The 13,746-nt window shown below is 42.9% G+C and overlaps 1 protein-coding gene across 1 annotated transcript; it reads left to right on the top strand.

Annotated features, from left to right (window-relative positions):
• Positions 1–2,230: 2,230 nt before the first annotated feature.
• Positions 2,231–4,613, top strand: CITED2 (Cbp/p300-interacting transactivator, with Glu/Asp-rich carboxy-terminal domain, 2). The gene is made up of 2 exons (XM_004673898.2): positions 2,231–2,458; positions 2,928–4,613. The coding sequence occupies exon 2, from the start codon at positions 2,936–2,938 to the stop codon at positions 3,743–3,745; it is 810 nt and encodes a 269-aa protein (XP_004673955.1). The 5' UTR covers positions 2,231–2,458; positions 2,928–2,935; the 3' UTR covers positions 3,746–4,613.
• Positions 4,614–13,746: the final 9,133 nt, after the last annotated feature.

Here is a 13,746-nt window from a genome sequence, read left to right as displayed (position 1 = left end):
CATTTTGGAAACATTTATCGGATAGATGAAGAAGTGAACAAAGTGTGACATGTTTTAACTGGCTAGCCCCAGAAATATTTATTTTCCCTTTAGGGGTAGGGGATGGGGAGGTGACCTTTCAAAGGATTTCCCAATAGCATGTGAACCACTGGAGCTGGATGGACTGCACCTTTCTTTAATGGTTGCAAGAGGAATTTGGATGAGACATTGAAGAACTGGTCCTTGTGTCGCAAGACAGCAGTATAAGGGAGGGAAGTAAACATTCTGACAATTTTGAGTCTAGGGTTGACTTCTTTTGGAGCCTATTTTTTGATAGGAAGTGGCATTTCAGGTTTTTACCTAGCCTCTGATTCTGCAACTGTGGATACTGGAATTGCAGATAAACATGGGGGGGAGGACAGAAGAATAGGGGATTGTTGCAACCAACACTGCAATATGTTGTGTGCTCAAGTGTCCAAAAAGTAAATACTTAAGGTTTAAAAATTATTGCATCCACTGTTATAAATGTTACAGAACCTGGAAAAGAGAGGAAGGCTGTATACACACACACAACAACAAGCACAAGACAGCAGGGTAATAGATGAAAATTTAAAATAATAATAATCATCAGGATTTGGTCTCCTTTGCAAATTCCTGAAAGGAGAAATGCATCCGAATTCCCAGCCCTGAAGAAATGGGGCCTAAAAAGTCGTGAGCAAGAGGGAGGGAAAAAAGGGGGGAAGGGGTGGGGGACTCTATCTTCACAGCAAGAAGTCTTCAATGGCTATCGAGTTATGAAGAAACAACTCTAAACACAAGTCCTCATTCGGAGCGCTAAACTCGCCTTTACCACATAAAGAGCAACGTAAATGCTGGGAGCAGCCTCACCACGGTGGAGAAATAACTCGGCTTTCCCATGTAAGAGAGCCAAAGAGCTCTGACTGGTAGTAGTCCAGACCTGTGTTAGGGGTTGTATTTGCAAGTCAATGAGCCAAATGGACGACCAGGCTAGTTGTGCCGCGTTCTGGAAAGCAAGGTTATTATTATCGCCTATTGCCCCACTGAACAATTTCACTGAAAAGGAAGAGTCCCAGCCGTGTGTGTGCGCTCACAGTGCCCCACGGGACGGGCAGCTACGTGTCCACCTCCAGAACGACTTTATTTACAAAGCGATTACCATGTTATCTATTTGTTTTCCTTTTCCAGCAACAGCAGCCTTACTCAGCCCTCGAATTTCTTAATTACAAACCCGTTTGCTTCTAAATCAACCCCAAACCGTCAGGCTGAGCCCGGAGGGAGGCTGTGCAAGTTTGCACACACGCCCACCTCCCGGATCAAGGGCAACAGCAGAAGCAAGAAACTGTGTATGTGCAAAAAGGTGGATCTGGGGACGAGGATCGCTGAGTTTGTTTACAGAGCAGAGACGCCTCAGCTAGGATGCCAAAGCTACCAGGAGCTGCAAACGCAAACTTAGCAGAAGCACACGTACCCGGGGAGAGGAGAGCGGGCCCGAAAGAGCGGACCGGATTCCCGGACACGGGAGCGGAAGCAGCCCGGCCCGCGAGCGCGCTTGGTCCACCTGCAGCCGCTGCTTTTCCCCGCCCCCCGCCACTGTCCTTGAAAGAAGTATGCGGGTGGGGGGCAGGGATTGCATCTACACGCAAAATATCTAGATCAGTTTATCTACTGCTCCTACAAAAACACAAAGCCACAGTCCAGGAAATCGCGCTGGGTGCTGGGGAGGGGGCACTATTTGTCAAGGGCTTTAAAACTCCGTTCGGGGAAACGCAGCCATTCTTTGCAGCCCGGAAAGGCTCTCGCAAAGCTGGGGGAGCAGAAGAACACTCGGAGGGTGGGAGCGCTGGGCGAACCCCTTTTCCCGTAGAAGGCCGGCCAGACCGTCCGGAGGGATGGGTGGGAGCGCAGTGGGGTGGGGGATCCGGTCGGAAGGGGGCGGTGAGCTTTCCTCGCGTCGCTCCGGGCTGGCGCTACCTTCGGGCGCAGAATCCAGGGAGGATTTTCTCCCTGCGCCGAGGGCGGCAGTGCTGAGAAGAAACCGGATCGTAGGGCAGCGGGGCGGCGCCAGAGCCCGCAGCCTCTGCGCACGTGCCGCCAGCCGCGGGGACGCGGCTCCACACCCCGGTCCAGCGTGTGAATCCTCACTCCGCGTTTTCTCTCCGCCCGCCCGGGTGGCTCTCGCTCCGCCCTTCTTAAAAATCCCTTATATTAACTGTGGCCAAAGCCCGAAGAAACACAGCTCATTGTTGGCAGCTGCCGGGCGGTCTTGCCGAGCTGTGGAGGGGAAATAAAAGGGAAACGGCTCCGATTCTGCCCAGCGGCTGCTGCAAGACCTCGGCGCCGACTTCGCGGCAGTGAGCGCCCTGCACGAGAGGAAGGCCCCCTCTATGTGCTGCTGAGCCGGTCCTGGACCCGACGATCCCGCCCTCGATCTTCGGAGCAGAAATCGTAAAGACGGAAGGTGAGTGCGGCGGGCGAAGCGGGCTGGGGCTCCTGCCAGCCCAGTCCTCCGAGGGCTGGGTTTGCCCGGAGGAAGAGCGCGAGGCGGAGCTGGGGAATAACAACAGGATGTTCAACTACAGGATGAGGAGGGCTGATTTAATGCCTGAAGTTCGCGGCAGGGCTACGGGGCACTTCCTTTATTAGGCGACTTCGGGGAGCAGAGAGGGTTGTGTACTCGGGTCTCCCCCCACCCCCCAACAGATCGCAGGGGAAGAGGCTTTTTGTGCAGCGCCGGGATCTGTTGTAGGTGGCGGATCCGCCGTGAAGGCGAGCCCGGGTGCACGGGCACCAGGGGGTGCCTGGAGATGGAGATTCACAGCCGACGTGCGTCCAGAAAAGCTGGGGGGCAGAGGCGAGAAAAAGTGGGGTGTGCCGCGGAGGGCGACACGTGTGGCGCGGGTCTTATCGTCTGCGTTTTTCACTTTCAGGACTGGAAATGGCAGACCATATGATGGCCATGAACCACGGGCGCTTCCCCGACGGCACCAACGGGCTGCACCACCACCCTGCCCACCGCATGGGCATGGGGCAGTTCCCGAGTCCCCATCACCACCAGCAGCAGCAGCCCCAACACGCCTTCAATGCCCTGATGGGCGAGCACATACACTACGGCGCGGGGAACATGAATGCCACGAGCGGCATCAGGCACGCGATGGGGCCAGGAACTGTGAATGGAGGGCACCCCCCGAGCGCACTGGCCCCCGCGGCCAGGTTTAACAACTCCCAGTTCATGGGCCCCCCGGTGGCCAGCCAGGGAGGCTCCCTGCCCGCTAGCATGCAGCTGCAGAAGCTCAACAACCAGTATTTCAACCATCACCCCTATCCCCACAACCACTACATGCCGGATTTGCACCCTGCTGCAGGCCACCAGATGAACGGGACAAACCAGCACTTCCGAGATTGCAACCCCAAGCACAGCGGCGGCAGCAGCACCCCCGGCGGCTCGGGCGGCAGCAGCACCCCCTGCGGCTCCGGCGGCACCTCGGGCGGTGGCGCGGGCAACAGCAATAGCGGCGGCGGCGGCGGCAGCAACATGCCCGCCTCGGTGGCCCACGTCCCTGCTGCAATGCTGCCGCCCAATGTCATAGACACTGATTTCATCGATGAGGAAGTGCTTATGTCCTTAGTGATAGAAATGGGTTTGGACCGCATCAAGGAGCTGCCCGAACTCTGGCTGGGGCAAAACGAGTTTGATTTTATGACGGACTTCGTGTGCAAACAGCAGCCCAGCAGAGTAAGCTGTTGACTCGATCGAAACCCCGGCGAAAGAAATCAACAACCCCCCTCCCCCCCCAACTTCTTCGGTGTGAATTAAAAAACATTCCCTTAGACACAGTATCTCACTTTTCAGATCCTGAAAGGTTTGAGAACTTGGAAACAAAGTAAACTATAAACTTGTACAAATTGGTTTTAAAAATTGCTGCCACTTTTTTTTTTTCTGTTTTTGTTTCGTTTTTGTAGCCTTGACATTCACCTCCTTATGTAGTTGAAATATCTAGCTAATTTGGTCTTTTTTTTGTTGTTTGTTTTTACGCCTTCCTCACTTTCTCCAGTGCTCAACTGTTAGATATTAATCTTGGCAAACTGCTTAATCTTGTGGATTTTGTAGATGGTTTCAAATGACTGAACTGCATTCAGATTTTCGAATGAAAGGAAAAATTGCATTAGTTGGTTGCATGAACTTTGAAGGGCAGATATTACTGCACAAACTGCCATCTCGCTTCAGTTTTTTTAACTATGCATTTGAGTACAGACTAATTTTTAAAATATGCTAAACTGGAAGATTTAACAGATGTGGGCCAAACCGTTCTGGATCAGGAAAAGTCATACTGTTCTCTTTCAAGTTGGCTGCCCCCTCCCCCATATGTACAGACAATAATAGGGTGTGGAATGTCGTCAGTGGCAAACATTTCACAGGTTTTTATTTTGTTTCTGTCTTCAACATTTTTGACACTGTGCTAATAGTTAATATTCAGTACATGAAAAGATACTACTGTGTTGAAAGCTTTTTAGGAAATTTTGACAGTATTTTTGTACAAAACATTTTTTTGAAAAAATACTTGTTAATTTATTCTATTTTAATTTGCCAATGTCAATAAAAAGTTAAGAAATAACTTGTTTTCTAGAAGTCATTTGGGGGTGGTTGTTCCCTTTGGTGGCTTCTTTTTTTTTTAAAGTTTGAACACTATTGATGACTGTAAGCATTCCAAAGGATAAATTACAGGACACTAAAACAGGTCATGATGAGCTTAAGCAGAGAGCAGGATTTAACATAATTGGCATAATGCTTCATTGTTATCATTGTGACATGCCTCTTGGTGTGGTTTAATCAAAAGCTGCAAAGTTGTCAAAGAGCTTTTTTTCCCCTCTTTAATTGCCTTCAAATTCAAGTGTACTCCAGAGTTGGAAAGAGTTGTCATAGTAAATATTACAAAAATTACTAATATTTTTCCTAGGATGGGAGGGGGAGATCCAATGTGTCTGGTTACACCTGATACAGCTACTTGAATGGAGATGGATTGGAATAATAACACTGGGAGACTGATGAGGTTGGCATTAAATATAAATCTACCTTAATCTCTAGGAATGAATTTTATTTCTCAACAAAAGTGCTAAATAGAGTCACACTCTAATCTCTGAAAGCTGACTGATTTATAGTTCTAAGGAAAAAGACAGAGAATTCCATCCTGAGACTTTCTATTTTGTTCTCCTATAATATTTATAATTTTTCCAGGGAGGTTGATTTAAAGGCCAAATTACAATCTTCACAAGATGTTCCCTCTCAAGCATGCCCTGTTTTCCAGAATTCTGAGGCTTTTCTGTTATGGGCAGAGTGTGCAAAGGACAGAAAGAAAAGATCATTTTACTTACATGTATTCTCAAAAAGACATAACTAGAGTTAAGTAGGTGTCAAGTTTTTCCTTACATAATCAAGCACAGGGAAAAGTCCGATTGTACAAATCTCAGATGATCCCAGTTAGAAGAATTTTATTTTATTTGCCTTTCCTTGTTTTCCTGGCTGTAATCTTTTAAGAACAACATTGAAGGACATATAGTTCTGTATTTCACCTACTGGAGGAGTAAAGAAATGTAGGTTGAGGAGATTCTCACAATAACATTTGAAAAAAGCATTCCATTTAGACTGTTAGATTCTAATCTTCAATCCCACATTACATAATTTTAAATCAGGAGTGTGGAGGACACAGAGATGTGTTCAGTTATAGTGAATGCCACAAAGGTTGACTTCAATATAATTCAGATCACCTACATTCTATAATCCTATTTCCAAGGCAGGTGATGTGAAATTAATATGCATATACTTCTGGGTGATTTAGACCTCTATAACTGACACTTCTTATTAAATAGTATGTTCTAAATAAATAATTTCTCTGGGAAAAAAAAAACTGAATCATTCAAACTCTTTTCACTTCATTTTAAAAGCTGATCCAGATTTCCCACATTAATAGTTAAAGCTGAAGTTTTCTTCAGTTAAGACATGTCAATACTAAATCTGCAATCAGCAGTAAATCTTCCTGGCTAAGCATTTTCACAGTGAGTTTTGCTTTTTTTTTTTTCCAGAGGCACAAGTGAAAAAATATGTTTGCATACATATTAATACAGCAATTCTAGTTCTTTTTCACTTGTGCCAAGAAAAAGGGAAAGCTATGGGAGGCATTGTTTTTTGCATAAAGGCAGAAGCAAAAGAATTGTCTTGCCACCACCCTTCACCATTTATTCTGCCAGGGAATAAGCCACAGCACCTGCTCGGTCACTCAATTCCTCCTGCTGCTCTCGGCCGGAATGCGTATGTGGAGATGCAGAGCCCAAGAACTATTATTAGATCCTGAGCCCATCTCTGCCAGAACAGAGGGCTCAAACAGAAGAGCTGGGTTAAAAGCACAATTTCTCTTCAGTACAAATACAAGCCCCTCCCCTTCCCCATTCACTTGAATGATCTCTATTTCATTAAAACCCTTTCTTGATCAACCATTGAGCAGATTCTGTGATATCTGCAGGTCTCTTAAGCAGAGAAAAATAACTCCTTGTTTGAACAACCTGATTAGTGAACCTGTACAGTGACCTAGATCACCGGGCTATTGGCAGACATTTGCAAAACCTTTGTGGTCTTGCTTCCTACTAAGTTGCTTAGAGCATATGGGGAAATTTGACCTCTGTACCTTGGCTGTTTTTCAAAAAGTTCTAATATGGTACAAGAGAGCTTCTGTTCTTTAAGCTTTGCCCACAAATAGACACTCCATGCTTGATTTTCAAGAAGAGATCGATGATTAGCAACAGCACAAGATCAGAGAAACATGTCAGAAAAATAAGTTCACAGTAATAAAAACTCGTGCTTCTGCCTAGTGGCTACTAAAATCCTGGTGGCAGTATCTCTGCTGAAACTGATAGAGATGTTACAGCTATGGATGAGTCTTTGAAGAACAGTTGCCTAATCACCACTGTTTATGGGGTGCTAGGCTAGAGCACTACTACCAGAAAGCTGACATGTATTGTGAAGTTTACGGTCTCCATGACTTTTACTACTGTAAACGCCTGGGATAGTTATAAATTGATGTCAACATTAAAGGCCAGATCCTTTAGAGCACAATATTAATCCACTAATCTATTATGGGTGGCCAGCTTTGAAGTATAAACTTTGCAGTCCCGGATGATTAGGTGTTTTCGCCCCCTTGTGGAATTTATTTAGAAGGTCAAAAGGAAAGCTGTTTCCTCAGGCGTTTTTTTGTGGTGTTGTTTATTTTATTGTTTGTTTTTACCATTTCTGAAGACTTTCTTTTCTCTCTTGAAGCCAACAGCATATATTTGAGCAGCACGTTTTTTGTTTTGTTGTTTTTATCACGGGATACTCCAAAACAAACACTCTCTACTTGCTGAAGACTTTAGCCTATGATTAAATGTGCATAATTGTGATCTGCCTCATGTTTCAAACTATGCATCCGTTAAGGGCTTTTATTTTTAAAAGCTTAATGCACAGTGTTTTAGCCTGCCTGCTAAAACTGACACTCTGCACCCTCAACACAGAACTGGTGATTTGGGAAAAGTGCAAATAATAATGCCTTTTATAGCATGGGGTTGGAAAGGTAAAGGGAAATGTCCAGGAATGCAGAATGCAATTATCGATGTTGGAATGTGACCCAACTACAGGTTCTAATCTTGTGAAAAGGGCCACAGGATGTTTAATAAGAATGAGCGTTGTGTTCTAATTGATTCAGTAAAATTACCTTAAAATAAACTTGCCAGATAACATTGTCTCCCAAAAAATAAATAAATGTAGAATTCAAGGAATTTAGGACCCAAGCCATTGACCGATCTCTTCTCTTCAACAGGATTGTTTTGCTAGCACAAAAGAGGTGTTACCCACAGCTTCAGATATGGTATTTGTCATTTTGCTACTGTACCACTATCATCAGAATCAGCCTCCCAGGCAGGTTGAAGCAAGAGAACAATGGGTAGCACATCAAGTGACTTAGCCAATGAACCCCTATTATCATGTGTTCTGTTTGTCTTTTCCCTCCAGAATAGGAGGAACAATGGCAATGTCAGAATTTTAATTGCAATGGACTGGCTTAAATTACTTGACCTATTTTTATCCAGCAAGGAGAGGAATAATTCTTTTTCCCTGGTAGCCATACTTATCATTTAAATTGGAAAAAGAAATATAAGGGCATTTTAATCAAATAATGGCCCATTCATAAAGGGTCACATTGTGCCTTATCATAAATAACAACCATCTATATTTTTTAAAGGATTTTTAAATGACGAGAAGAAAGAAATTTTTCCTTCACTGTAAGACTTAGACTCATAAATAATGCTCAATGATAAACTGGAAATATTCTATGAGCTGTTGGTGTGGGTTTCTCTTTGCTGAAGATAAACACAATAAAAGAAAAAAGAGAAATAGGGATCTACAGTGTTAGAGCAATGAACCCATGATCCTTGGGAAGAAAAGAGTATCAACCAAGCCCTTAGATCCACATTAGTTATTTCTTTCTCTGTGAAGAACAGTAAAGTTGTCAGAACCTGCTCCGAGAGATGGTGATGTTTTTGAAACCCAAGTTTGGCTAAACGAAGACATGCAGAGTGAACCAAGGCAGATGAAAGATGAAGGACAGGTGTGAGTCCTTGCTTTCTAGATTGCTGGTTTTCATTAGGTTGAATTACTCTGAAAGACCAGTGAGGCCGGCACCACATGGAGAGAGGACAGTGGGGCACAGGATGTTTGGAATTTTCCCAGGCCATCACCATTGTGCTTTCCCCTGAAATCCTTCCCTTTCTCCCCTCTACAGTAGAGTGGTTCCTTGATTACACTTTGCTTTGCTGAACAAAGCAGACAAAGGATTCTGGCTTCACAAGGGGCCTGTGCCGCCCCCCCCCCCCAGGTCAATGTGGTGCGAAGCAGAAGACATGCAAATAGTGGCTTTTGAAACACCAGAGTTGTGCTAAAAGAATCCTTCCAGGTCATTCCTGAAAGCTGGGTGAGGAGCAAGGTTTAGATCTGAGGGTACATCAAACTAGTATAAGATCAGAAAATGTCAGCAGAGGACAGTCAACCTCAGGTTGGGATACTGTTTTAGAAGCCCTGGGATGGGTTGGCATGTTGAATCAAGGCCACACTGTCACACCTACTGAAGACTTTTCTCTGTGTGTCCCTCTGGGGACAGATAAAAAAAATATTGGCCTTGTGATTTCCTTAAGTATTTTGACCACAGCCCAATTTTTTTTTTTTTAATTTCTGGTGAACCACCATTTTTTTTTCTTGGTTTCACAAGACTTGATACCTCCATTGCTGACAAGCCTGTAGTACTGAAATTGTGCCTAAAAACCTAGAAAATATTGCCCTTATATTTCTTTGGGCTAACACTTCAAAGAAGGATAAGCAGAGTGATAATTCATCCCATATTTTTTTTTATTACCTACCATGTTTAGTAAACATGATAAAGCCTGTACCTGAAAACTAATTGAACTGCTATGCTCCATAGACGACCTTAAAATAAATAACAGAATGTGTCTTCCCTCCCTGTCTGAGATCAAGTTTTAGATCAATGATTCTCAGCTGAGAGCGCCTCCTTCCTCGGTAACTTATCAGAACGGGGAGTAGGAAAAGCAGTAACTTTAAAAAAAATCGATGTCATACTATTATGTACTTGGAAACATGCTTAAATATGCATTATTTCAATAAAACAGATTTCAGAAAGACTATTAAAAGTCTTCTTTACTGATGGACACAGAGTTTTAAATGGTGAGAAATGGTTAGGTGACAGGGGACCAAATCAGGGAACATGACCCTTCAGCGTGACTTCAATCATTTTGCTGGCCTTTCCATTGTTGGTGACTAGGCTGACTTTGCAAAGCTCCTACTATGTGCCACACATTGTGGTAGCCACTTTACATCCATCCTCTTATTTAATCCTCACAGCAATCCTGCAGGTCCACTCTTAGATAAAGAAACAGATATTTTAAAAGGAAGTAAATTGCTTCACGGTAACACAACTAGTAGGGGTGATGGTTTTCCACACTTAGCTTCCAAAACAGTGTTCTTTCTATTATATAGTGTTGTTCTGAGCCACCTTATTTCTATTCTTAGATGCCACTAATTATAAGATGATCAGTCCATTTAAAAATAGTACTTCACGAAAAAACCCACTACATTATAGATACCCAAATTATAAAGCATACTAGTAACCGTGATTGAATGGTATTCAATCACATATTTCCTTTGGAGGGCCGAAAGATTTGGGTCTACAGTTTTTCAAATCCCATCTAAGATTGGTCCTTAATGATGCAAGAGTATCCTTGGTGGTAAGTCTGCTTAACCCTTAACCTTCATCTATTAATACTAAGTCAAATGAAAGAAAGCAATGATTTAAATTGTAATTTTGGTTTTCTTTCTTAATTAACTCCCTGTTGCTGGATAGTTAATCGCTTCTTTCAGAAGTTAATTGTGTTAGCTTTGTCAATTCTATATTCTATTAAATGAGAATGACAGTGGCTACATTTTCCCATAACAAGATGACCACTTCACAACCAGACAGACACATGCATAGGAGTAATTATGATTTAACACTGGTGATAAGACACAAGCTGATTTGAGAATATTCACGTGACAAAATGCATGTCTTAGACAAAAGAAAACACAATATTTAATTACACTCCCATAATCTTTCAAAATTTTCTTATGTAGAAAGTTTCTTTATTATGTTTCTTTCTTATGTAGAAAGTATCCCCACTTCTGATTGCTTGTGTCTTCTACCAAATCGGAGAAGATGCACTAAAAAGAATGGTGGATCAGGAGTAAAAAAATATAGGTGGTAGTCAACTGTGCAACCAAATAGCTAGGTAATTTAATCACTATTGGCTCAAGTTTCTTCATCAGTAAAATGAAGTTGTATGTTTAATTAATAGATTCTGTATTGAAGCTGTCATGAAGAAACATAAACCCATTCCTATCACTTTCTTCCTCTAGAAAATAGGGCCACAATTTTTATAAAACCCCTTGCAAATTTTAACATCATCTCTTGCCACTCTTTTTGCAAGGTAGCTGTGGTCCTGGAATTAACTTTCAACTAACAATACTCCACAGACCGAAACGAGTTGAGGGAACTACTGAAATGTTGGAACCGTCTTAATAAATGCCCCCTTCATTCCATGATGACCACCGGTATTGGCAACTGCGATTTTGATGAGTAAGCACATGCCAAAAAAAATTACCACCCACAAAATATTTCTAATATATGCCCTTGACAAAGATATAGGCGACTACTTAACATTCTTTGCTGATGCAGAAGTTTAAAGTATGTATGTTACTTAGTGAAAATAATTTGACCACTTCTTCATTTAAGGTTCTTTTTATTTTATTGCAGATTAATTCCATTTTTTCAACCACATAAATATCACTGAATAAATATTTAAGTTTTCTGCCTTTAAACTACTCTTCCTGGACCACAGTCCCCACCACCATCATCACTGTTACTGCCTATTTTCTCAGAGACAAACCCATATATACAGCTGTATGCATGTGTGCATGTGCGTGTGTGTGTAATGCTAACATAGAAGCGAACACGTGTTAAACATTGTATACTGGTACTTAAATGTTTACAAACAAATGGGCACAAACCTCCACCCATTCATATCCTTTCTTTTCTCAACTTCCCAGTACCCAGTTCCTTTATTTTATACCATTTTTCTAGTTTGGGAAATCAAACTATTTAGCTAGATGACATCCTAATAGACTAGTCATAAATAGCTATACCAAGGGAACTGTATGTCATAGTGCATAACTACTCAAGAAATATTTCTTTACTGGTGTGTAAAATAATGAGTCTAAAACACAGATGAATATTTGATCCTTTCACTGTTTGACCACTAGGTGTAGCTGCAGATCTGCAAGTTCATATCTGTACTTTTCTCCCAGTCCAAAGAGGAATGTCACAAACTTAAAGAACTTCCCCCCCACCCACCCTTCACCCTGTTTGCATTATTGATACAAAAATGTTCCTGGTGACTTGTTATAATCCTCAAGTTAAAGATAAACCAAGGACATCTAAGCGTACTCACCCGGACACCCTGTTTACTAGACTCTAATAAAAACTGGAAATTGACAACTGTCTTTGACAGCTCCATTTTCCCCCCTGTTATCCCTTTCATTCTTTGAAGTGCTCTCCTCCAGCCTTCCATACACTCAGGTACCCGTAGCTCAATTTTCTGCCCTACTGGGAACATTTATGTCTCAAGAGAGAAACGCTCCTGAGTACATTTGAACTAAGGAATAAGCTTTAATTGATAGAATTTTGCACTTCAAACAGCAAACACTCTTGCAGTTGGTAGGCCTTTCTCCACCCTTCTCTGACCTGGAGAGCACTCCTCTTACCTGTGTCTCCTCCTCCCTCTGATGCCAGTCCAGCTCCATATCTTATACCAGGCCCTTTGCTGAGTCACAAGAGCCCACTCAGCTTCTGCTTGGTTCTCTTGGGAAACTCATCTTTTGAGCCCTGAGTTACAATAGATGTTCAGTCACCCAGGGTTGCCATGCTGTGAGGAAGCCAGGCCACATGGAAAGTCCACAACAGGAGGCCCCACCAATAGCAACACTGAGCTTCCCACTTGTCAGTCGCCACAGTGATGGCGACGCCTCCACAAGTTTCCAGGCCCAGCTGCCTGTAACTACTGGGTCCTCCCCATTGACAGCTCAGGTATTAGACACTGAGAAAACCTGCAGACCTACCATCTTTCCATTCTTGTCTTAGAAAACCACGCCCATCATCAAATGGTAAGTTTGGGTGTGATTTGATAAATAGCAATTATAATTAAAAAACAGTTCACACAGTACACCTTTTACTTATTCTGATTTTTTTTTCTTATAACTCTTCCTATTTTAAACTATAACTTCTTTGAGAAAAGGCACTTTCGCCTTCTTTTTTCATCATACATGAAAGAATACTGGTACATAGTAGGTACCCAATAAATATTTGTGGAATCAATGAATGAGATCATTAGGGAATGGATTGACTTCATCTTCAATGTCTTAGGTCAACGCCCCCCACCCCCCAGCTATGTCTTAAGTTAAGCACCATTTCTTACATAGAGTGCAATAAATTCCTATCTGATCTCATGTCTCATGCCTTGTTTTACTTCTTCCACAACATGTTTCACACATCAGGAGGAGTTATTTTTAAATAAGATTTGTTCTTATACCTTAGATTTACTGAAGTGTTTCATCTAGGCAATCATGTGGCCCAGATCACATTTATTTTCTCCCAAAAAAATGACAGGCTGGATCAGAGACATCTGGCTACCAGACTGGAAATAAAGGTTAGCATATTAGTTGGGCGAGAAAATTCTGACCAAGGAACAGAGAAACTAAAATCAGATCATAGTGGTGCTTACACTTAAACTGTCTAGAACTGAACCTGGGGTGTCTTTTGGGAGCATATGTTATGAGACACTAACTTGCAGAAGTCAACAAGGGTGGAACACAAGCTCACAACAGAGCAATACTAGGATACCACGTGACCTCATTTACAGATGGAGACAGAAAATGCATCTGTCCTTGAGAGATCCCCCCTTTTCTCAATTCAGTACTGATAAGACCCACACTTCTGAGATGTCCTCAGACCTTTTTGGGCAAAAATCTCGAGATTTTGAGAGCAATTCCTAATGCATTCCTCAGTGCTTTTATATAGCTCACACCCCTGCCTGGAGCCTTTCCTCATCTTTACCCCTTTGTTGATG

The sequence above is a fragment of the Condylura cristata genome, unplaced genomic scaffold (genome assembly GCF_000260355.1).
Source record: "Condylura cristata isolate star-nosed mole 26May11 unplaced genomic scaffold, ConCri1.0 scaffold00001, whole genome shotgun sequence".
Taxonomy (NCBI): domain Eukaryota; kingdom Metazoa; phylum Chordata; class Mammalia; order Eulipotyphla; family Talpidae; genus Condylura; species Condylura cristata.
The sequence above is the reverse complement of the archived record's forward strand: the minus strand, read 5'-3'. Positions and strand labels throughout refer to the sequence as shown.